General features: G+C 42.2%; 1 protein-coding gene across 1 annotated transcript in view; it reads left to right on the plus strand.

Moving 5' to 3' along the window:
• Window positions 1-26,803, plus strand: part of LOC142651235 (rho GTPase-activating protein 39-like) — a 75,433-nt gene that overhangs the window by 11,484 nt on the left and 37,146 nt on the right. The window contains exons 2-3 of the mRNA XM_075825671.1: window positions 19,205-19,404; window positions 24,571-24,662. Coding sequence (XP_075681786.1) covers window positions 19,205-19,404; window positions 24,571-24,662 — 292 coding nt within the window. The remainder of the gene's footprint in view (window positions 1-19,204; window positions 19,405-24,570; window positions 24,663-26,803) is intronic.

Raw genomic sequence — 26,803 nt, forward strand, 5'->3', positions numbered from 1 at the left:
TATGATTGTGTATCCAGCACTAGGTGTGATATATATGATTGTGTATCCAGCACTAGGGGTGATATATATGATTGTGTATCCAGCACTAGGTGTGATATATATGATTGTGTATCCAGCACTAGGTGTGATATATATGATTGTGTATCCAGCACTAGGTGTGATATATATGATTGTGTATCCAGCACTAGGTGTGATATATATGATTGTGTATCCAGCACTAGGTGTGATATATATGATTGTGTATCCAGCACTAGGTGTGATATATATGATTGTGTATCCAGCACTAGGTGTGATATATATGATTGTGTATCCAGCACTAGGTGTGATATATATGATTGTGTATCCAGCACTAGGGGTGATATATATGATTGTGTATCCAGCACTAGGTGTGATATATATGATTGTGTATCCAGCACTAGGTGTGATATATATGATTGTGTATCCAGCACTAGGTGTGATATATATGATTGTGTATCCAGCACTAGGTGTGATATATATGATTGTGTATCCAGCACTAGGGGTGATATATATGATTGTGTATCCAGCACTAGGTGTGATATATATGATTGTGTATCCAGCACTAGGTGTGATATATATGATTGTGTATCCAGCACTAGGGGTGATATATATGATTGTGTATCCAGCACTAGGTGTGATATATATGATTGTGTATCCAGCACTAGGGGTGATATATATGATTGTGTATCCAGCACTAGGTGTGATATATATGATTGTGTCTTCAGCACTAGGGGTGATATATATGATTGTGTATCCAGCACTAGGTGTGATATATATGATTGTGTATCCAGCACTAGGTGTGATATATATGATTGTGTATCCAGCACTAGGTGTGATATATATGATTGTGTATCCAGCACTAGGTGTGATATATATGATTGTGTATCCAGCACTAGGTGTGATATATATGATTGTGTATCCAGCACTAGGTGTGATATATATGATTGTGTATCCAGCACTAGGTGTGATATATATGATTGTGTATCCAGCACTAGGGGTGATATATATGATTGTGTATCCAGCACTAGGTGTGATATATATGATTGTGTATCCAGCACTAGGTGTGATATATATGATTGTGTATCCAGCACTAGGTGTGATATATATGATTGTGTATCCAGCACTAGGTGTGATATATATGATTGTGTATCCAGCACTAGGTGTGATATATATGATTGTGTATCCAGCACTAGGGGTGATATATATGATTGTGTATCCAGCACTAGGTGTGATATATATGATTGTGTATCCAGCACTAGGTGTGATATATATGATTGTGTATCCAGCACTAGGTGTGATATATATGATTGTGTATCCAGCACTAGGGGTGATATATATGATTGTGTATCCAGCACTAGGTGTGATATATATGATTGTATATCCAGCACTAGGGGTGATATATATGATTGTGTATCCAGCACTAGGTGTGATATATATGATTGTGTATCCAGCACTAGGTGTGATATATATGATTGTGTATCCAGCACTAGGGGTGATATATATGATTGTGTATCCAGCACTAGGTGTGATACATATGATTGTGTATCCAGCACTAGGTGTGATATATATGATTGTGTATCCAGCACTAGGTGTGATATATATGATTGTGTATCCAGCACTAGGGGTGATATATATGATTGTGTATCCAGCACTAGGTGTGATATATATGATTGTGTATCCAGCACTAGGTGTGATACATATGATTGTGTATTCAGCACTAGGTGTGATATATATGATTGTGTATCCAGCACTAGGTGTGATATATATGATTGTATATCCAGCACTAGGTGTGATATATATGATTGTGTATCCAGCACTAGGGGTGATATATATGATTGTGTATCCAGCACTAGGTGTGATATATATGATTGTGTATCCAGCACTAGGTGTGATATATATGATTGTGTATCCAGCACTAGGGGTGATATATATGATTGTGTATCCAGCACTAGGTGTGATATATATGATTGTGTTTTCAGCACTAGGTGTGATATATATGATTGTGTATCCAGCACTAGGGGTGATATATATGATTGTGTATCCAGCACTAGGTGTGATATATATATGATTGTGTATCCAGCACTAGGGGTGATATATATGATTGTGTATCCAGCACTAGGTGTGATATATATGATTATGTCTTCAGCACTAGGTGTGATATATATGATTGTGTCTTTAGCACTAGGTGTGATATATATGATTGTGTATCCAGCACTAGGTGTGATATATATGATTGTGTATCCAGCACTAGGTGTGATACATATGATTGTGTCTTCAGCACTAGGTGTGATATATATGATTGTGTATCCAGCACTAGGTGTGATATATATGATTGTGTATCCAGCACTAGGGGTGATATATATGATTGTGTATCCAGCACTAGGTGTGATATATATGATTGTGTATCCAGCACTAGGGGTGATATATATGATTGTGTATCCAGCACTAGGTGTGATATATATGATTGTGTATCCAGCACTAGGTGTGATACATATGATTGTGTATTCAGCACTAGGTGTGATATATATGATTGTGTATCCAGCACTAGGTGTGATATATATGATTGTGTATCCAGCACTAGGGGTGATATATATGATTGTGTATCCAGCACTAGGGGTGATATATATGATTGTGTATCCAGCACTAGGTGTGATATATATGATTGTGTATCCAGCACTAGGGGTGATATATATGATTGTGTATCCAGCACTAGGTGTGATATATATGATTGTGTATGCAGCACTAGGTGTGATATATATGATTGTGTATCCAGCACTAGGTGTGATATATATGATTGTGTATCCAGCACTAGGTGTGATATATATGATTGTGTATCCAGCACTAGGTGTGATATATATGATTGTGTATCCAGCACTAGGGGTGATATATATGATTGTGTATCCAGCACTAGGTGTGATATATATGATTGTGTATCCAGCACTAGGTGTGATATATATGATTGTGTATCCAGCACTAGGTGCGATATATATGATTGTGTATCCAGCACTAGGTGTGATATATATGATTGTGTATCCAGCACTAGGTGCGATATATATGATTGTGTATCCAGTACTAGGTGTGATATATATGATTGTGTATCCAGCACTAGGTGTGATATATATGATTGTATATCCAGCACTAGGGGTGATATATATGATTGTGTATCCAGCACTAGGGGTGATATATATGATTGTGTATCCAGCACTAGGTGTGATATATATGATTGTGTATCCAGCACTAGGGGTGATATATATGCTTGTGTATCCAGCACTAGGTGTGATATATATGATTGTGTATCCAGCACTAGGTGTGATATATATGATTGTGTATCCAGCACTAGGTGTGATATATATGATTGTGTATCCAGCACTAGGTGTGATATATATGATTGTGTATCCAGCACTAGGGGTGATATATATGATTGTGTATCCAGCACTAGGTGTGATATATATGATTGTGTATCCAGCACTAGGTGTGATATATATGATTGTGTATCCAGCACTAGGTGCGATATATATGATTGTGTATCCAGCACTAGGTGTGATATATATGATTGTGTATCCAGCACTAGGTGCGATATATATGATTGTGTATCCAGCACTAGGGGTGATATATATGATTGTGTATCCAGCACTAGGTGTGATATATATGATTATGTATCCAGCACTAGGTGTGATATATATGATTGTGTATCCAGCACTAGGTGTGATATATATGATTGTGTATCCAGCACTAGGGGTGATATATATGATTGTGTATCCAGCACTAGGTGTGATATATATGATTGTGTATCCAGCACTAGGTGTGATATATATGATTGTGTATCCAGCACTAGGTGTGATATATATGATTGTGTATCCAGCACTAGGTGTGATATATATGATTGTGTATCCAGCACTAGGTGTGATATATATGATTGTGTATCCAGCACTAGGTGTGATATATATGATTGTGTATCCAGCACTAGGTGTGATATATATGATTGTGTATCCAGCACTAGGTGTGATATATATGATTGTGTATCCAGCACTAGGGGTGATATATATGATTGTGTATCCAGCACTAGGTGTGATATATATGATTGTGTATCCAGCACTAGGTGTGATATATATGATTGTGTATCCAGCACTAGGTGTGATATATATGATTGTGTATCCAGCACTAGGTGTGATATATATGATTGTGTATCCAGCACTAGGGGTGATATATATGATTGTGTATCCAGCACTAGGTGTGATATATATGATTGTGTATCCAGCACTAGGTGTGATATATATGATTGTGTATCCAGCACTAGGGGTGATATATATGATTGTGTATCCAGCACTAGGTGTGATATATATGATTGTGTATCCAGCACTAGGGGTGATATATATGATTGTGTATCCAGCACTAGGTGTGATATATATGATTGTGTCTTCAGCACTAGGGGTGATATATATGATTGTGTATCCAGCACTAGGTGTGATATATATGATTGTGTATCCAGCACTAGGTGTGATATATATGATTGTGTATCCAGCACTAGGTGTGATATATATGATTGTGTATCCAGCACTAGGTGTGATATATATGATTGTGTATCCAGCACTAGGTGTGATATATATGATTGTGTATCCAGCACTAGGTGTAATATATATGATTGTGTATCCAGCACTAGGTGTGATATATATGATTGTGTATCCAGCACTAGGGGTGATATATATGATTGTGTATCCAGCACTAGGTGTGATATATATGATTGTGTATCCAGCACTAGGTGTGATATATATGATTGTGTATCCAGCACTAGGTGTGATATATATGATTGTGTATCCAGCACTAGGTGTGATATATATGATTGTGTATCCAGCACTAGGTGTGATATATATGATTGTGTATCCAGCACTAGGGGTGATATATATGATTGTGTATCCAGCACTAGGTGTGATATATATGATTGTGTATCCAGCACTAGGTGTGATATATATGATTGTGTATCCAGCACTAGGTGCGATATATATGATTGTGTATCCAGCACTAGGTGTGATATATATGATTGTGCATCCAGCACTAGGTGCGATATATATGATTGTGTATCCAGCACTAGGTGCGATATATATGATTGTGTATCCAGCACTAGGTGCGATATATATGATTGTGTATCCAGCACTAGGTGCGATATATATGATTGTGTATCCAGTACTAGGTGTGATATATATGATTGTGTATCCAGCACTAGGTGTGATATATATGATTGTATATCCAGCACTAGGGGTGATATATATGATTGTGTATCCAGCACTAGGGGTGATATATATGATTGTGTATCCAGCACTAGGTGTGATATATATGATTGTGTATCCAGCACTAGGGGTGATATATATGATTGTGTATCCAGCACTAGGTGTGATATATATGATTGTGTATCCAGCACTAGGTGTGATATATATGATTGTGTATCCAGCACTAGGTGTGATATATATGATTGTGTATCCAGCACTAGGTGTGATATATATGATTGTGTATCCAGCACTAGGGGTGATATATATGATTGTGTATCCAGCACTAGGTGTGATATATATGATTGTGTATCCAGCACTAGGTGTGATATATATGATTGTGTATCCAGCACTAGGTGCGATATATATGATTGTGTATCCAGCACTAGGGGTGATATATATGATTGTGTATCCAGCACTAGGTGCGATATATATGATTGTGTATCCAGCACTAGGGGTGATATATATGATTGTGTATCCAGCACTAGGTGTGATATATATGATTATGTATCCAGCACTAGGTGTGATATATATGATTGTGTATCCAGCACTAGGTGTGATATATATGATTGTGTATCCAGCACTAGGGGTGATATATATGATTGTGTATCCAGCACTAGGTGTGATATATATGATTGTGTATCCAGCACTAGGTGTGATATATATGATTGTGTATCCAGCACTAGGTGTGATATATATGATTGTGTATCCAGCACTAGGTGTGATATATATGATTGTGTATCCAGCACTAGGTGTGATATATATGATTGTGTATCCAGCACTAGGTGTGATATATATGATTGTGTATCCAGCACTAGGTGTGATATATATGATTGTGTATCCAGCACTAGGTGTGATATATATGATTGTGTATCCAGCACTAGGGGTGATATATATGATTGTGTATCCAGCACTAGGGGTGATATATATGATTGTGTATCCAGCACTAGGTGTGATATATATGATTGTGTATCCAGCACTAGGTGTGATATATATGATTGTGTATCCAGCACTAGGTGTGATATATATGATTGTGTATCCAGCACTAGGGGTGATATATATGATTGTGTATCCAGCACTAGGTGTGATATATATGATTGTGTATCCAGCACTAGGTGTGATATATATGATTGTGTATCCAGCACTAGGGGTGATATATATGATTGTGTATCCAGCACTAGGTGTGATATATATGATTGTGTATCCAGCACTAGGGGTGATATATATGATTGTGTATCCAGCACTAGGTGTGATATATATGATTGTGTATCCAGCACTAGGGGTGATATATATGCTTGTGTATCCAGCACTAGGTGTGATATATATGATTGTGTATCCAGCACTAGGTGTGATATATATGATTGTGTATCCAGCACTAGGTGTGATATATATGATTGTGTATCCAGCACTAGGTGTGATATATATGATTGTGTATCCAGCACTAGGGGTGATATATATGATTGTGTATCCAGCACTAGGTGTGATATATATGATTGTGTATCCAGCACTAGGTGTGATATATATGATTGTGTATCCAGCACTAGGTGCGATATATATGATTGTGTATCCAGCACTAGGTGTGATATATATGATTGTGTATCCAGCACTAGGTGCGATATATATGATTGTGTATCCAGCACTAGGGGTGATATATATGATTGTGTATCCAGCACTAGGTGTGATATATATGATTATGTATCCAGCACTAGGTGTGATATATATGATTGTGTATCCAGCACTAGGTGTGATATATATGATTGTGTATCCAGCACTAGGGGTGATATATATGATTGTGTATCCAGCACTAGGTGTGATATATATGATTGTGTATCCAGCACTAGGTGTGATATATATGATTGTGTATCCAGCACTAGGTGTGATATATATGATTGTGTATCCAGCACTAGGTGTGATATATATGATTGTGTATCCAGCACTAGGTGTGATATATATGATTGTGTATCCAGCACTAGGTGTGATATATATGATTGTGTATCCAGCACTAGGTGTGATATATATGATTGTGTATCCAGCACTAGGTGTGATATATATGATTGTGTATCCAGCACTAGGGGTGATATATATGATTGTGTATCCAGCACTAGGTGTGATATATATGATTGTGTATCCAGCACTAGGTGTGATATATATGATTGTGTATCCAGCACTAGGTGTGATATATATGATTGTGTATCCAGCACTAGGTGTGATATATATGATTGTGTATCCAGCACTAGGGGTGATATATATGATTGTGTATCCAGCACTAGGTGTGATATATATGATTGTGTATCCAGCACTAGGTGTGATATATATGATTGTGTATCCAGCACTAGGGGTGATATATATGATTGTGTATCCAGCACTAGGTGTGATATATATGATTGTGTATCCAGCACTAGGGGTGATATATATGATTGTGTATCCAGCACTAGGTGTGATATATATGATTGTGTCTTCAGCACTAGGGGTGATATATATGATTGTGTATCCAGCACTAGGTGTGATATATATGATTGTGTATCCAGCACTAGGTGTGATATATATGATTGTGTATCCAGCACTAGGTGTGATATATATGATTGTGTATCCAGCACTAGGTGTGATATATATGATTGTGTATCCAGCACTAGGTGTGATATATATGATTGTGTATCCAGCACTAGGTGTGATATATATGATTGTGTATCCAGCACTAGGTGTGATATATATGATTGTGTATCCAGCACTAGGGGTGATATATATGATTGTGTATCCAGCACTAGGTGTGATATATATGATTGTGTATCCAGCACTAGGTGTGATATATATGATTGTGTATCCAGCACTAGGTGTGATATATATGATTGTGTATCCAGCACTAGGTGTGATATATATGATTGTGTATCCAGCACTAGGTGTGATATATATGATTGTGTATCCAGCACTAGGGGTGATATATATGATTGTGTATCCAGCACTAGGTGTGATATATATGATTGTGTATCCAGCACTAGGTGTGATATATATGATTGTGTATCCAGCACTAGGTGCGATATATATGATTGTGTATCCAGCACTAGGTGCGATATATATGATTGTGCATCCAGCACTAGGTGCGATATATATGATTGTGTATCCAGCACTAGGTGCGATATATATGATTGTGTATCCAGCACTAGGTGCGATATATATGATTGTGTATCCAGCACTAGGTGCGATATATATGATTGTGTATCCAGCACTAGGTGCGATATATATGATTGTGTATCCAGTACTAGGTGTGATATATATGATTGTGTATCCAGCACTAGGTGTGATATATATGATTGTATATCCAGCACTAGGTGTGATATATATGATTGTATATCCAGCACTAGGGGTGATATATATGATTGTGTATCCAGCACTAGGGGTGATATATATGATTGTGTATCCAGCACTAGGTGTGATATATATGATTGTGTATCCAGCACTAGGGGTGATATATATGATTGTGTATCCAGCACTAGGTGTGATATATATGATTGTGTATCCAGCACTAGGTGTGATATATATGATTGTGTATCCAGCACTAGGTGTGATATATATGATTGTGTATCCAGCACTAGGTGTGATATATATGATTGTGTATCCAGCACTAGGGGTGATATATATGATTGTGTATCCAGCACTAGGTGTGATATATATGATTGTGTATCCAGCACTAGGTGTGATATATATGATTGTGTATCCAGCACTAGGTGCGATATATATGATTGTGTATCCAGCACTAGGGGTGATATATATGATTGTGTATCCAGCACTAGGTGCGATATATATGATTGTGTATCCAGCACTAGGGGTGATATATATGATTGTGTATCCAGCACTAGGTGTGATATATATGATTATGTATCCAGCACTAGGTGTGATATATATGATTGTGTATCCAGCACTAGGTGTGATATATATGATTGTGTATCCAGCACTAGGGGTGATATATATGATTGTGTATCCAGCACTAGGTGTGATATATATGATTGTGTATCCAGCACTAGGTGTGATATATATGATTGTGTATCCAGCACTAGGTGTGATATATATGATTGTGTATCCAGCACTAGGTGTGATATATATGATTGTGTATCCAGCACTAGGTGTGATATATATGATTGTGTATCCAGCACTAGGTGTGATATATATGATTGTGTATCCAGCACTAGGTGTGATATATATGATTGTGTATCCAGCACTAGGTGTGATATATATGATTGTGTATCCAGCACTAGGGGTGATATATATGATTGTGTATCCAGCACTAGGGGTGATATATATGATTGTGTATCCAGCACTAGGTGTGATATATATGATTGTGTATCCAGCACTAGGTGTGATATATATGATTGTGTATCCAGCACTAGGTGTGATATATATGATTGTGTATCCAGCACTAGGGGTGATATATATGATTGTGTATCCAGCACTAGGTGTGATATATATGATTGTGTATCCAGCACTAGGTGTGATATATATGATTGTGTATCCAGCACTAGGGGTGATATATATGATTGTGTATCCAGCACTAGGTGTGATATATATGATTGTGTATCCAGCACTAGGGGTGATATATATGATTGTGTATCCAGCACTAGGTGTGATATATATGATTGTGTCTTCAGCACTAGGGGTGATATATATGATTGTGTATCCAGCACTAGGTGCGATATATATGATTGTCTATCCAGCACTAGGTGTGATATATATGATTGTGTATCCAGCACTAGGTGTGATATATATGATTGTGTCTTCAGCACTAGGTGTGATATATATGATTGTGTATCCAGCACTAGGTGTGATATATATGATTGTGTATCCAGCACTAGGTGTGATATATATGATTGTGTATCCAGCACTAGGTGTGATATATATGATTGTGTATCCAGCACTAGGTGTGATATATATGATTGTGTATCCAGTACTAGGTGTGATATATATGATTGTGTATCCAGCACTAGGTGTGATATATATGATTGTGTATCCAGCACTAGGTGTGATATATATGATTGTGTATCCAGCACTAGGTGTGATATATATGATTGTGTATCCAGCACTAGGTGTGATATATATGATTGTGTATCCAGCACTAGGTGTGATATATATGATTGTGTATCCAGCACTAGGTGTGATATATATGATTGTGTATCCAGCACTAGGTGTGATATATATGATTGTGTATCCAGCACTAGGTGTGATATATATGATTGTGTATCCAGCACTAGGTGTGATATATATGATTGTGTATCCAGCACTAGGTGTGATATATATGATTGTGTATCCAGCACTAGGTGTGATATATATGATTGTGTATCCAGCACTAGGTGTGATATATATGATTGTGTATCCAGCACTAGGTGTGATATATATGATTGTGTATCCAGCACTAGGTGTGATATATATGATTGTGTATCCAGCACTAGGTGTGATATATATGATTGTGTATCCAGCACTATGTGTAAGATACATATTAGCTGATGTCCTGGCCTCTGCTGACCTTTCCTCTGCGTTGTCATCGGCCTCATAGCAGTGGCCCAGATCTTCAGTGTAGCCCTTGAGGATATTTCTAATTAACTGCCAGTTAATTAACGTTGCTGTGTTTATCAGAGAGCGAAGTTTCAGCATCTATGTATTTCCCAGAGAACATGGCCCGGCAGTGACCTGCAGCAATGACGGCTCTTGATTTGCTCCACGTGCTGATCCGCAGCTCCTTGTATAGGACACGGCCTGTTCTGTCCCCAGAAATGCAGCAATAGAATTGGTGGTGCGAGGGTTAAGACTGTGAGTGCAAGAATATTCACATGAAAAAACGATTGTGTCCCCTGGGCTTGTCCCGCAGGGTTCATGGGGCCCCATTGTAGGTATTAAAATTGTTCCACACCCCACATCCCCTGAGCCTGAGCGTAAATACTAGAGACTTATGTTTGCTTCACATTTTACTCCCTTATACCGGGGCTGCGAGATCACCATGACTCTTCTGTTCTTAATCGTTTGCTAATATTTTAGTATCTATGGTAAGGAGTAGTCCTACATTGTCTGTACTAAGGGAGTAATCACTGTGTTATCTGTGGTGTTACATAGGACTGCAGGTAACACTACTACATTATCTGTAATCAGAGAGTTATCACTGTGTTATCTGTGGTGTTACATAGGACTGCAGGTAACATCTACTACATTGTCTGTACTAAGGGAGTAATCACTGTGTTATCTGTGGTGTTACATAGGACTGCAGGTAACACTACTACATTATCTGTACTCAGAGAGTTATCACTGTGTTATCTGTGGTGTTACATAGGACTGCAGGTATCATATACTACATTATCTGTACTCAGAGAGTTATCACTGTGTGTTATCTGTGGTGTTACATAGGACTGCAGGTAACATCTACTACATTATCTGTACTCAGAGAGTTATCACTGTGTTATCTGTGGTGTTACATAGGACTGCAGGTAACACTACTACATTATCTGTAATCAGAGAGTTATCACTGTGTTATCTGTGGTGTTACATAGGACTGCAGGTAACATCTACTACATTGTCTGTACTAAGGGAGTAATCACTGTGTTATCTGTGGTGTTACATAGGACTGCAGGTAACATCTACTACATTATCTGTACTCAGAGAATTATCACTGTGTTATCTGTGGTGTTACATAGGACTGCAGGTAGCATCTACTATATTATCTGTACTCAGAGAGTTATTACTGTGTGTTATCTGTGGTGTTACATAGGACTGCAGGTAACATCTACTACATTATCTGTACTCAGAGAGTTATCACTGTGTTATCTGTGGTGTTACATAGGACTGCAGGTAGCATCTACTATATTATCTGTACTCAGAGAGTTATTACTGTGTGTTATCTGTGGTGTTACATAGGACTGCAGGTAACATCTACATTATCTGTAATCAGAGAGTTATCACTGTGTGTTATCTGTGGTGTTACATAGGACTCCAGGTAACATCTACTACATTATCTGTACTCAGAGAGTTATCACGTATTATCTGTGGTGTTACATAGGACTGCAGGTAACATCTACTACATTATCTGTAATCAGAGAGTTATCACTGTGTTATCTGTGGTGTTACATAGGACTGCAGGTAACATCTACTACATTATCTGTACTCAGAGAGTTATCACTGTGTGTTATCTGTGGTGTTACATAGGACTGCAGGTAACATCTACTACATTATCTGTACTCAGAGAGTTATCACTGTGTGTTATCTGTGGTGTTACATAGGACTGCAGGTAACATCTACTACATTATCTGTACTCAGAGAGTTATCACGTATTATCTGTGGTGTTACATAGGACTGCAGGTAACATCTACTACATTATCTGTAATCAGAGAGTTATCACTGTGTTATCTGTGGTGTTACATAGGACTGCAGGTAACATTTACTACATTATCTGTACTCAGAGAATTATCACGTATTATCTGTGGTGTTACATAGGACTGCAGGTAACATCTACTACATTATCTGTAATCAGAGAGTTATCACTGTGTGATCTGTGGTGTTACATAGGACTGCAGGTGACATCTACTACATTATCTGTACTCAGAGAGTTATCACTGTGTGTTATCTGTGGTGTTACATAGGACTACAGGTAACATCTACATTATCTGTACTCAGAGAGTTATCGCTGTGTTATCTGTGGTGTTACATAGGACTGCAGGTAACACTACTACATTATCTGTACTCAGAGAGTTATCACGTATTATCTGTGGTGTTACATAGGACTGCAGGTAGCATCTACTACATTATCTGTACTCAGAGAGTTATCACTGTGTGTTATCTGGGGTGTTACATAGGACTGCAGGTAACATCTACATTATCTGTACTCAGAGAGTTATCACTGTGTGTTATCTGTGGTGTTACATAGGACTGCAGGTAACATCTACATTATCTGCACTCAGAGAGTTATCACGTATTATCTGTGGTGTTACATAGGACTGCAGGTAGCATCTACTACATTATCTGTACTCAGAGAGTTATCACTGTGTGTTATCTGTGGTGTTACATAGGACTGCAGGTAACACTACTACATTATCTGTATTCAGAGAGTTATCACTGTGTTATCTGTGGTGTTACATAGGACTGCAGGTAACATCTACTACATTATCTGTAATCAGAGAGTTATCACTGTGTTATCTGTGGTGTTACATAGGACTGCAGGTAACATCTACTACATTATCTGTAATCAGAGAGTTATCACTGTGTTATCTGTGGTGTTACATAGGACTGCAGGTAACATCTACTACATTATCTGTACTCAGAGAGTTATCACTGTGTTATCTGTGGTGTTACATAGGACTGCAGGTAACATCTACTACATTATCTGTACTCAGAGAGTTATCACTGTGTTATCCGTGGTGTTACATAGGACTGCAGGTAACACTACTACATTATCTGTACTCAGAGAGTTATCACTGTGTTATCTGTGGTGTTTCATAGGACTGCAGGTAACATCTACATTATCTGTACTCAGAGAGTTATCACTGTGTTATCTGTGGTGTTACATAGGACTGCAGGTAACATCTACTACATTATCTGTACTCAGAGAGTTATCACTGTGTTATCTGTGGTGTTACATAGGACTGCAGGTAACATCTACTACATTATCTGTACTCAGAGAGTTATCACTGTGTGTTATCTGTGGTGTTACATAGGACTGCAGGTAACATCTACTACATTATCTGTACTCAGAGAGTTATCACTGTGTTATCTGTGGTGTTACATAGGACTGCAGGTAACACTACTACATTATCTGTACTCAGAGTTATCACTGTGTTATCTGTGGTGTTACATAGGACTGCAGGTAACATCTACTACATTATCTGTACTCAGAGAGTTATCACTGTGTTATCTGTGGTGTTACATAGGACTGCAGGTAACATCTACTACATTATCTGTACTCAGAGAGTTATCACTGTGTGTTATCTGTGGTGTTACATAGGACTGCAGGTAACATCTACTACATTATCTGTACTCAGAGAGTTATCACTGTGTTATCTGTGGTGTTACATAGGACTGCAGGTAACACTACTACATTATCTGTACTCAGAGAGTTATCACTGTGTTATCTGTGGTGTTACATAGGACTGCAGGTAACATCTACTACATTATCTGTACTCAGAGAGTTATCACTGTGTATTATCTGTAGTGTTACATAGGACTGCAGGTAACATCTACTACATTATCTGTACTCAGGGAGTTATCACTGTGTGTTATCTGTGGTGTTACATAGGACTGCAGGTAACATCTACTACATTATCTGTAATCAGAGAGTTATCACTGTGATATCTGTGGTGTTACATAGGACTGCAGGTAACATCTACTACATTATCTGTAATCTGAGAGTTATCACTGTGTTATCTGTGGTGTTACATAGGACTGCAGGTAACATCTACTACATTATCTGTACTCAGAGAGTTATCACTGTGTTATCTGTGGTGTTACATAGGACTGCAGGTAACATCTACTACATTATCTGTACTCAGAGCGTTATCACTGTGTGTTATCTGTGGTGTTACATAGGACTTCTGGATTATGTGTATTGAGTTGTGTTTTGTAGGTTCATGTGATCTGACTTCTCTCCTGATTGTAGTTATTTGCCGCCGCCGGTGATAGGGTTCAGTGACGTCTAGATGACTGGCGGTAACCGGCGTTATTAATTCACGTTGTGCAGTCAGAGGACAGTGTTACCATGGTAACCTGCAGCGCTGCGTCTTTCTTCTCTGCTCCCTGTAATACACCTCAGTGTAATAGAGCAGCATCTTAATGAGCTCTCCAGGTCCCCAGTATCAGCGCTCAGACGTCTTCCCTGTCGCAGGGACTGCTCTGTGTGCCCTCTCTAACCCTCCACAGGCTTCTTGTCCGCAGGGACCTCCGCAGCCTTTTAGAGGGAACACGCTGCTATTAGTGTCTGTGATCATTGTGATGCCATTTGTAGCTTCTGATAAGATGACTCCATCCTGGAGAACATTTATCTGACGGACAATTTCCTGCCCACTGACGGCTTGTGTCATAGGAGAAAACCAGAGGCGGAGGAGAGGCGGCCATGTAATCCGGCCATCCCTTCTCTCATGTTCAGATACAGCAGTCTTGTCCCTTCCTGATCCAGTGCCGGGATCTGCGTCTTCTCCTCCGAGACGTCCATGTGCTGACTCTGTACAATGTCTATAAAATAATATTTACACCCCCCCCCCCCCCGTCCATTCAACACAGATAACAGAAAGGAGATCAAATCACAGAGAAGTTAAAGATCTACAAAGACTTTCATTCACTGCAGTTATTAGACATAAATTATTCATTGCAAAACTATTCACCCCCCCCCCCCCCCCCCAAGTCACCATGCAGCGCCTGCCACAGCTTTCAGTGTGTCCGGATGGTCGGCGCCTGCTTCATATGAGGACAACGCAGCGTTCTCCATTCTTCATAGAGAATGTATCACCAGAGAATGACGCAGTAGTAGCTGTCGTTTCAGGAAACTTTTGACCTGTTCACACGTTGCGTCAATACTGCTGATCCATCCGCAATGGAATGCGTTGCGGAAAAATGCGGTAGCAGCAAAGTGGATGAGACAGAACAGATCTCATCCACACGCTGCGTAAATACTGGGGCGGAAACTCTCAGAAATTGACGTGTGGTGCGGAGTGTTATTCCGCACCTTGTCAATTGTATTTGTGTAATCGCTGCTTATTTGTTGCGGGTTTTCCCCATTGAATTCCATGCGGAGGTAAAACCCGCAACAAATAGCAGCAGTTGTGTTTTTTTGTGTCGGAATCTCAGCAATTACGCCGCAAAAAAAACGTAACTCAGAAAAAAAAATGTCATACTTACCCAGAAGTCTTTTTTTCTTCCTCCAGGCCAACCTCCTGGGATGACGTTTCATCCCATGTGACCGCTGCAGCCAATCACAGGCTGTAGCGTCGGTCACATAGGATGAAACGTCATCGAAGGAGTCCGGCCTGGATGACGTCAGTTTGGTGCGGTTTTTCACTCAAAATTCCCTGTGGCCAACGGGAAAACCGGCTGTATAAGGCCTCATGCACACGACCGTAGCCATGTGCACGGCCGTGATTTTCAGGTCGGCCGGGGGGCGGAGTGTCACCCGCGAGCCGCCCGCAAATCGCAGGCCATGCACATGGCCCCGTCCATTATTTGCTATGAACCACGGTCGTGTGCATGGCCCCATAGGAATGAATGGGGCAGCAATTCTCCCGTGGATTTTCTGGGGAATTGCGGCCGCAAAAGCACGTTCGTGTGCATGGGGCCTAACCCTACGCAGCGTATCCGCCCCCTGGGAGCTCAGCCTTATAGCGACATGTCAGAAATTTTGATTGGTGGAGGTCCGGGGGCCGAGACTCCCACCGATCGCTGAAACAATGCGCATTAGTGCTCCCCCTGCAATCAGCAATTGCTAGTATACAGGAAGACAGATCACATAGAAAGTCATGAGAAGATCATCAAGCAGGAGACACACTAACAAACTTTCTATGTGATCTGTCTTCCTGTTTCAGCGATCAGTGGGAGTCTCGGCACCCGGACCCCACCGATCAAAACTTCTGACATGTCGCTATGATTTGTCCAAAGCACACGACCGTAGAAATTGTCCGTAATTCTGGTCCACAATTACGGTCCAATTCACTTCTATTGACCACGGACGCCTTCCCGTATATTTACAGGAAGGTGTCCGGGCCGCAGAAAGACTTCGCATAAGATGGGACATGTCCTATCTTTTGCTTTTTACGGACCGTGCTCCCACACTATGTATGGGAGCATGGGCCGAAAATGTGGATGGCTGTCCGCGGCTGTCTGGGCCCGTAATCGCGGACAGTGATTACGGGCACGGCCGTGTACATGAGGCCTCGCTGTGTAAATCAGGTTCAGATTTTCCATATAAACATTTCTTGAGATATTTTATTGGGGCTGTTTGTTGGTGGTACCTCCATGTCTTCCCTACATCATCAGCGGACAACGGGGAAAATTGAACAACTTTTTTACATTCGTTTTTTGGCATAGAAACGTTGCAAAAAATTCACAAGGAGTGGGCAGAGCTACGTGGAAGGGACTGAGCCACCGCGGCCCGACACATTTACTATAATTTACAACAGAAACTTGTTTCCTATTAAAACTGAAGCATGAAAAGCCAGTCCTTATAAATACCCCCCAATGTCTTCCCTATATCATCAGGGGTCACGTCTTACTAACATCTCCATGGGACCATGTCTTCCCGTCATCCTCAGGGGTTGTGTGTAACCTACATCCTCTGGGGGGCATGTCTTCCCTGCAGCTTCTGGGGCTCATGTCTTCCCTTCATCTTCTGGGGGTCATGTCTTCCCTGCATCTTCTGGGGGTCATGTCTACCCTGCATCTTCTGGGGGTCATGTCTTCCCTGCATCTTCTGGGGGTCATGTCTTCCCTGCATCTTCTGGGGGTCATGTCTACCCTGCATCTTTTGGGGGTCATGTCTTCCCTGCATCTTCTGGGGGTCATGTCTTCCCTGCATCTTCTGGGGTTCATGTCTTCCCTTCATCTTCTGGGGGTCATGTCTTCCCTGCATCTTCTAGGGGTCATGTCTTCCCTGCATATTCTGGGGGTCATGTCTTCCCTGCATATTCTGGGAGTCATGTCTTCCCTGCATATTCTGGGAGTCATGTCTTCCCTGCATATTCTGGGAGTCATGTCTTCCCTGCATCTTCTGGGGGTCATGTCTTCCCTGCATCTTCTGGGGTTCATGTCTTCCCTTCATCCTCTGGGGGGCATGTCTTCCCTGCAGCTTCTGGGGCTCATGTCTTCCCTTCATCTTCTGGGGGTCATGTCTTCCCTGCATCTTCTGGGGGTCATGTCTACCCTGCATCTTCTGGGGGTCATGTCTTCCCTGCATCTTCTGGGGGTCATGTCTTCCCTGCATCTTCTGGGGGTCATGTCTACCCTGCATCTTTTGGGGGTCATGTCTTCCCTGCATCTTCTGGGGGTCATGTCTTCCCTGCATCTTCTGGGGTTCATGTCTTCCCTTCATCTTCTGGGGGTCATGTCTTCCCTGCATCTTCTAGGGGTCATGTCTTCCCTGCATATTCTGGGGGTCATGTCTTCCCTGCATATTCTGGGAGTCATGTCTTCCCTGCATATTCTGGGAGTCATGTCTTCCCTGCATCTTCTGGGGGTCATGTCTATCCTGCATCTTCTGGGGGTCATGTCTATCCTGCATCTTCTTGGGGGTCACGTCTTCCCTGCATCTTCTGGGGGTCATGTCTTCCCTGCATCCCCTGGGAGTCACGTCTTCCCTGCATCTTCTGGGGGTCATGTCTATCCTGTATCTTTTGGGGGGTCGTATCTTCCCTGTATCCTCCGGGGATCATGTCTTACATACTTTCTCAGAGGGTTCATGCCGACCCTACGGTACTGATAGTTCTTGAGTGATATATACTATAAAAGACAATGAGTTGGTGGCTTTTGTCGGTGACGTAGAGGGTGGGCTCTGTGAGTGATGTGGAGTAGACTGTAGTAAATGGCACATTGATCTCCTGCGGATCACAGGATGTCTTCACTGCAGAGATATCACCTCCTGGGGCAGAGGTCATGTATGTAATGTTAGTAGTAATCTGTATAATGTCATGTCTAGCCGCAGGGAGGCCGGTAATGCTGTAAGACTCAGCGACCTGCCCGGATACACACGTGGAGCGATGGAGCATCTGTCCGTACTGTGTAAATGTTCATATCTCTACGTACAATGCGCGATCACTGAGGAACCACTTCATGATTTCTCCTGCACTTTACTCACAATAATGAATGAACCGCTCAGATCCTATTGTTTCGTGGTGAGAACTCCATGGGCACTCGCTTTAGACATCTCCAGGGTTATATGATTGTTGTGTGATATCTGACCACTATTATTTATCTTCTAGGGATTGAAGAAACCAAACATTGAGGAAATCAGGCATGCCCGCAACGCCGTGTTCAGCCCCTCGTTGTTCGGCAGCTCCTTACAAGAGATAATGAATATGCAGAAAGAGAGATATCCCGAAAGGCAGTTACCTTGGGTACAAACCCGGCTCTCCGAGGAGGTGTTGGCTCTAAATGGCGACCAAACTGAGGGCATTTTCAGGTATTCACTAACGATATAAATCTTATCAATATGTTCACACGTAGGACGCCGTCCACAACTGGGAAGTCACAGAACCACATGTTACATATACACAGTTTTAGAGGTTTTGTGTCTTTTCTTAATGGGGTGTCTAATGTAAACAGCGGGCCAATTAGATTGAAGCCAGCCCGGCGGTCATCTGTTATCTGCGACCAGCCTACGCTCCTCCTGCGATGAGTTTTTTTCCCATTGAAGTCAATAAGAGAAATCTGTGGCACCTGAGCATTATTTAAGGAAATGTCCCAAATGTGATCTACCAAAAGCCAGACCTTTTACATGGACTATGGCTCAGTCCACAAATACAAAAAGGATGGACAGAATCGCAGAAACGTATTGATGACAGCTGGGATAGGGTTATTCCACTCTTACCGTTACATTATATATTCCATTATGTCCCTCAGGACTCATCAGGGGGTTTGAAAGTCTTGGTGTCAGTGAAGGGAATACATATCACGTTGTTGGCAACAAAGACACGTTTGCTGAGACATCGGTTGCAGCCGCAGATCCCAACAAGGGAAGAAATAAAAGATACAATTAAAGGGTAACTAAACGTTTGACAAACTTCTGACAAGCCATAGTGACATATCATAGTGACATATCATAGTGACACGTCAGAAGTTTGGATTGGTGGGGGTCCGAGCACGGAGACCCCCACCGATCGCTAAAACAGAGCGGCAGAAGTCCTCGTGTGAGCCGTCGACATCGCTGTATGAGGACTTATTTTTGGCGGGATTAGTTGTATTTTTTTAATGCCACCATTTTGGGGTACATATAATTTTTTGATTAACCTTTATTAACTTTTTGGCGGTTGGAATAGAAAAAAAAACAGCAATTCCGCCATTGTGCTATGCGATTTAAATTTACGTAGTTTACCGTGCAGCGTAAGTAACATGCTACCTTTATTCTACGGGTCGGTACGATTACGGCGATACCAAATATGTAGAGGTTTTTTTTGCTTTACGACTTTTGCACAATGAAAACTATTTTAAACTGAAATTATTTGCTTTTTGCATCGTGGCTTTCCAAGAGTCACGAATTTTTTATTTCTCCGTCAATGTAGTGAGATTTGGGCTTGTTTTTTGCGGGACGAGACGTAGTTTTCATTGGTACTTTTTGGGAGCATATGGGAACTTTTATTATTACTTTTTTGGGGAGCAATGGAAAAAAATAGCAAGTTCGCCATAGTTTTTTTTTTTAAATTTGTAAAGTTTTTTTTTACGGTGATCTCTTTTCTGTTTAAATTACAAGTTAACTTTATAGTTTGGGTCATTACGGTCGCGGCGATGCCATATGTGTGTACTTTATTTTTTACATTTTTACTAAATAAAACCACTTCTTAACGTTATTAATATTTTTTAATTTGACATTTATTACTTATTTTTTTAGGGGGGATTCACACGAGCGTGTATTCGGTCCGTGCGGGCCGCGTGGTTTTCACGCGGCACGCATGGACCAATACAAGTCTATGGGGCAGTACAGACAGTCCGTGCTTTTTGCGCAGCGTTTGTCTGCTGCGCAAAAAGCGCGACAGGTTCAATAACTCTGCGTATTTCGCGCATCACGCACCCATTGAAGTCAATGGGTGCGTGAAAATCACGCGCAACACATGGAAGCACTTCCGTGGGACGAGCGTGATTCGCGCAACAGCAGTGAAAAGGATGAATGAAAACCGAAAAGCACCACGTGCTTTTCTGTTTCCGAACATCCAAACGGAGTGTCTTTGCGATGAGCGAAGCCGGACAAGCGTACCGAACTTCACCGGGTTCGGCCAAACTCGTTTTGGCCGATCCCGGCAAAAAAATTATCGGTACGCGACGTCAGGAGATAGTCACTGTCCATGGTGCTGAAAGAGTTAAACTGTTTCAGCACCATGGACAGTGACTTGCGATCCCAAAATACATTAACCTGTAAAAAAAACCGAAGTTCTAACTTACCGATAACTCCCGGCTTCTTCCTCCAGTCTGACCTCCCGGGATGACACTTCAGTTCAAGTGACAGCTCCAGCCAATCACAGGCCAAGCACAGGCTGCAGCCAATCACAGGCTGCAGCGGTCACTTGGACTGCTGCGTCATCCAGGGAGGTGGGGCCCGATGTCAAGAGAGGCGCGTCACCAAGGACGCGTCACCAAGGACGCGTCACCAAGGCAACGGCCGGGAAGTTCTCGGTAAGTAGGAACTTTATCTTTTTTTTTTACAGGTTTTTCGCTGTTGTGTTCGGCATTCACTGTCGAGGGTGCTGAAAGATTTAGCTCTTTCAGCACCTTGGACAGTGACGGGCGTTGACAAGCCTCATCTCTATGATGCCGGCTGCGCGAAAATCACGCAGCCGCGCATCAGACACGCATGACACACGCAGCTGTCAAATGGTTTTTGCGCTCGCAAAACGCTGCGTTGTTTGCGCGCGCAAAAACGCAACGTTCGTGTGAATCTCCCCTTAGTCCCACTAGGGGATTTCACTGTGTAATCTTTTGATCGCTGATATAATACTTTGGTATATACTTAGTATACCTAAGCATTACTGCCTGTCAGTGTAAAACTGACAGCCAATCTATTAGGCCATGCCTCTGGCACAGCCTAAGGCCGCATTCACACGATCGTGTAAGTTTTGCGCGCGAAAAGCTCCATGTGTCATCAGCATATGGTGCATGGCGGCGTGGCTGGTGCTTTTCTGTTTTCATTCATTCATTTTACTACTGTAGCGCGAATCACGTGCGGCACCCGGAAGTGCTTCCGTTTTCCTTAGCGCGATTTGCACGCACCCATTGACTTCAATGGGTGCATGAAGCGCGAAACACGTCCAAATATAGGACATGTCATGAGTTTTACGCAGCGGACACACGCTGCATGAAAATCACGGACTATCTGAACGGCCCCATTGACTTAGGGCTTATTAAGACGAACGTATAATACGTCACACGGACCTATATTAGTCAATGGGGCCGTTCAGATAGTCCGTGATTTTCATGCAGCGTGTGTCCGCTGCGTAAAACTCATGACATGTCCTATATTTGGACGTGTTTCGCGCTGCATGCACCCATTGAAGCACTTCCGTGGGATGCGCGTGATTCGCGCAACAGCAGGCAAACTATGAATGTAAAGAGAAAAGCACCAGTGCAAATATACAAACAGAGTGTCATAATGATGGCGGCTGCCCATCATACGCTGCTGACACACGGAGCTGTTAAGTGCCTTTTGCGTGCACAAAATGCCGCGTTTTTTTGTGCGCGCAAAACTGTAACGCTCATGTGAATCCGGCCTTACATAGGTCCGTGCGACGCGCGTGAATACCACGCGCGTAGCACGGACGTATTATACGTTCGTCTGAATAAGCCCTAATAGGCATATAGCCAGGGCAGGACTCGGGGCCTTTGTTAGGCCCCCGGCTGCCATGACAACCCATCGGAGACCCGCGATTGCATTTGCGGGCCGCCGATGGGTGACAGAGGGAGCTCACTCCCTCAGTAAACGACTTAAATGCTGCGGTCGCTATTGAGCATTTAAGGGGTTAAACGGGCGCGATCGAAGTGAACTTCGATCGCTACCGTTGGAGCAGGAGTCCGGCTGGCATTAGACAGCCGAGCACCCACTCCAGCCTGCACAAGATAGCCTTGCAGGACTTAGACTAGGATGCCGTGAAAAGGCGGCGAACTAAGCCTAAGGCCCAGTGGCGTAACTACGGGGCCCGCGGCATGAGGGGGCCCGTGTCGCCCGCCGGCACTATCCAGCCGCTATCAGCACCACTAGCGCTCGTCAATTCAGTTTCCCAGCACGGCTCAGTGCCTGATGAAGGTCACCTAGACCGAAACGTCGCACTCTGCCACTGGCATTAAAAACAAAATAAAAAAATACCTTTGTTTCAAAATTGTCATGCCGGATACTCTTTTATATCTGTTGTGACGGGGCGTTATTTTACGCCTCATTTTCAAATAACGGCGCATAGAAAGACGCCCCGTAAAAAGAAGTGCATGTCCCTTCTTGAGCCTTTTTTCATTGACTCAATAGAAAAACAGCTCCAAAAACGACCGTAAAAAACGCCGCAAAAAAACGCTAGTTGCTTAAAAAATGGTAGAAAATCGGGGTCCGTTTTCCCTTGAACACAGCTCCGTATTTTCAGCCGTACTTTGTTAAGCGCGTGAGCAGAGCCTTAAAAGAAAAGCAGAAAACTGATGAAGGATCAGAGAAAATTGTACAGATTGGCACTTTGTACTTTTTGTTAATTCTTTCTTTTTCAGGAAATGTTCTCTTGCATGTGTACATACTCTGCATTACTATTTGTATACCCTGATTCTTCAATACAAAGAATGTTAAAGAGAATTCTGTGAGAAGGACACCAGGATTATAAAACATGAAGCATCGTTTTCAGCCGCATTGTTTAAACAGGATTATTATTTTTTTGAAACTTGTTTATTGCGGATGTTAACGTTTCCGTAAAAAAAAAAAACATTGATTTCAATGGGTTTTATTTTTGCGTCAGTTGTTCTCAGTTAGGCTCCGTTCCGTCAGGGTTCCGTTTTTTTGACAGAAGACATACCAGAGTCGGCTGCGCTATTGTTTCCATAAAAAAAACGGAACCCTGTCACAACGGTGACAAATGGAAACCATTAGCAAAGTTTCCATCACCATTGAGATCAATGAGGATGCAGACGGAAGTTAAGGTTTTCGTTTGCCTTTCCATTGAGGGGTTCCCTTGACGGACAGCTCTGACGGCACCCCTCAACGGAAAGCAACGCTGACGCGAACAGGTCCTAACATGTACAGTGATAAAAATGAAGCTACTAGTAGTTGACTGATCTGAGGGGAAGAAGCTGCAATATACAGCGGAGGGCAGGAGATGGAGATATTCTCTGGGGTGACACTTGATGACATTCTCTGGGGGGTGACACTTGATGACATTCTCTGGGGTGACACTTGATGACATTCTCTGGGGTGACACTTGATGACATTCTCTGGGGTGACACTACATTACATATCATATTGAGATGAAGTCCTCTAATATATGGAGAACTGCTTAGGAAGATTGCACTCTTTTCCATCACGTTGCCTGAGAGGTTATTTCATCATTGACTGTGTAGGGTATATTGGATATCTTACAGCTGTTTATATCGGCATCATTGTTTGTCTTTTCAGGGTTCCTGGAGACATAGATGAAGTGAATGCCCTAAAGCTGCAAGTCGATCAATGGAAGATTCCAACAGGGCTGGAAGATCCCCACGTCCCAGGTATGGCGCTGACTGCTATAAGATCTACGCCTGGATTGAAATTCCTCCCATCAATGCTTTCGTAATCCTCCAGTCATGTAGTCTCCATTATTTTAGAAATTCCTTCAGAAAAGATGCTTTACAACATTGCCCCCTCCCCATCAACAGACAATGTGCTTCATGAAGTTCCCACTCCTCAGAGTATTGAGAAAGAGAGATCATAGAAGAAAAATATTGTTTCCGCTATAAATGTAGAAATGTGGTTACATTGCAGTTTTCCTATAGACATTATGCACCCTTGCAACCAATACTAATAACAGACACATTTTACGCCAACTTTCTATATATGAAATGCCAGTTGTACTAAATCTTGATGGGGTTTAGTTTGGAGGAACTCGAGTAGTGACATCTCATCTGAGCTGACCTGTCGGCTCTCCTGTGTGGTGTAGTATAGAGGATCTGTCAGCTCTCCTGTGTGGTGTAGTATAGAGGATCTGTCAGCTCTCCTGTGTGGTGTAGTATAGAGGAGCTGTCAGCTCTCCTGTGTGGTGTAGTATAGAGGAGCTGTCAGCTCTCCTGTGTGGTGTAGTATAGAGGATCTGTCAGCTCTCCTGTGTGGTGTAGTATAGAGGAGCTGTCAGCTCTCCTGTGTGGTGTAGTATAGAGGAGCTGTCAGCTCTCCTGTGTGGTGGAGCATAGAGGATCTGTCAGCTCTCCTGTGTGGTGTAGTATAGAGGAGCTGTCAGCTCTCCTGTGTGGTGTAGTATAGAGAAGCTGTCGGCTCTCCTGTGTGGTGTAGTATAGAGGATCTCTCAGCTCTCCTGTGTGGTGTAGTATAGAGGATCTGTCAGTTCTCCTGTGTGGTGTAGTATAGAGGATCTGTCAGCTCTCCTGTGTGGTGTAGTATAGAGGATCTGTCAGCTCTCCTGTGTGGTGTAGTATAGAGGATCTGTCAGCTCTCCTGTGTGGTGTAGTATAGAGGAGCTGTCAGCTCTCCTGTGTGGTGTAGTATAGAGGAGCTGTCAGCTCTCCTGTGTGGTGTAGTATAGAGGAGGTGTCAGCTCTCCTGTGTGGTGTAGTATAGAGGAGCTGTCAGCTCTCCTGTGTGGTGTAGTATAGAGAAGCTGTCGGCTCTCCTGTGTGGTGTAGTATAAAGGATCTGTCAGCTCTCCTGTGTGGTGTAGTATAGAGGAGCTGTCAGCTCTCCTGTGTGGTGTAGTATAGAGAAGCTGTCGGCTCTCCTGTGTGGTGTAGTATAGAGGATCTCTCAGCTCTCCTGTGTGGTGTAGTATAGAGGATCTGTCAGTTCTCCTGTGTGGTGTAGTATAGAGGATCTGTCAGCTCTCCTGTGTGGTGTAGTATAGAGGATCTGTCAGCTCTCCTGTGTGGTGTAGTATAGAGGATCTGTCAGCTCTCCTGTGTGGTGTAGTATAGAGGAGCTGTCAGTTCTCCTGTGTGGTGTAGTAAAGAGGATCTGTCAGCTCTCCTGTGTGGTGTAGTATAGAGGATCTGTCAGCTCTCCTGTGTGGGGTAGTATAGAGGATCTGTCAGCTCTCCTGTGTGGTGTAGTATAGAGGATCTGTCAGGTCTCCTGTGTGGTGTAGTATAGAGGAGCTGTCAGCTCTCCTGTGTGGTGTAGTATAGAGTATCTGTCAGCTCTCCTGTGTGGTGTAGTATAGAGGATCTGTCAGCTCTTCTGTGTGGTGTAGTATAGAGGATCTGTCAGTTATCCTCTGTGGTGTAGTATAGAGGATCTGTCAGTTCTCCTGTGTGGTGTAGAGTAGAGGAGCTGCAGCTCTCCTGTGTGGTGTAGTATAGAGGATCTGTCAGTTCTCCTGTGTGGTGTAGTATAGAGATCTGTCAGCTCTCCTGTGTGGTGTAGTATAGAGATCTGTCAGCTCTCCTGTGTGGTGTAGTATAGAGGAGCTGTCAGTTCTCCTGTTTGGTGTAGTATAGAGGAGCTGTCAGTTCTACTGTGTGGTGTAGTATAGAGGATCTATCAGCTCTCCTGTGTGGTGTAGTTTAGAGGAGCTGTCAGTTCTCCTGTGTGGTGTAGTATAGAGGATCTGTCAGCTCTCCTGTGTGGTGTAGTATAGAGGATCTGTCAGCTCTCCTGTGTGGTGTAGTATAGAGGATCTGTCAGCTCTCCTGTGTGGTGTAGT

This window comes from Rhinoderma darwinii, chromosome 5 (genome assembly GCF_050947455.1).
Source record: "Rhinoderma darwinii isolate aRhiDar2 chromosome 5, aRhiDar2.hap1, whole genome shotgun sequence".
NCBI lineage: Eukaryota > Metazoa > Chordata > Amphibia > Anura > Rhinodermatidae > Rhinoderma > Rhinoderma darwinii.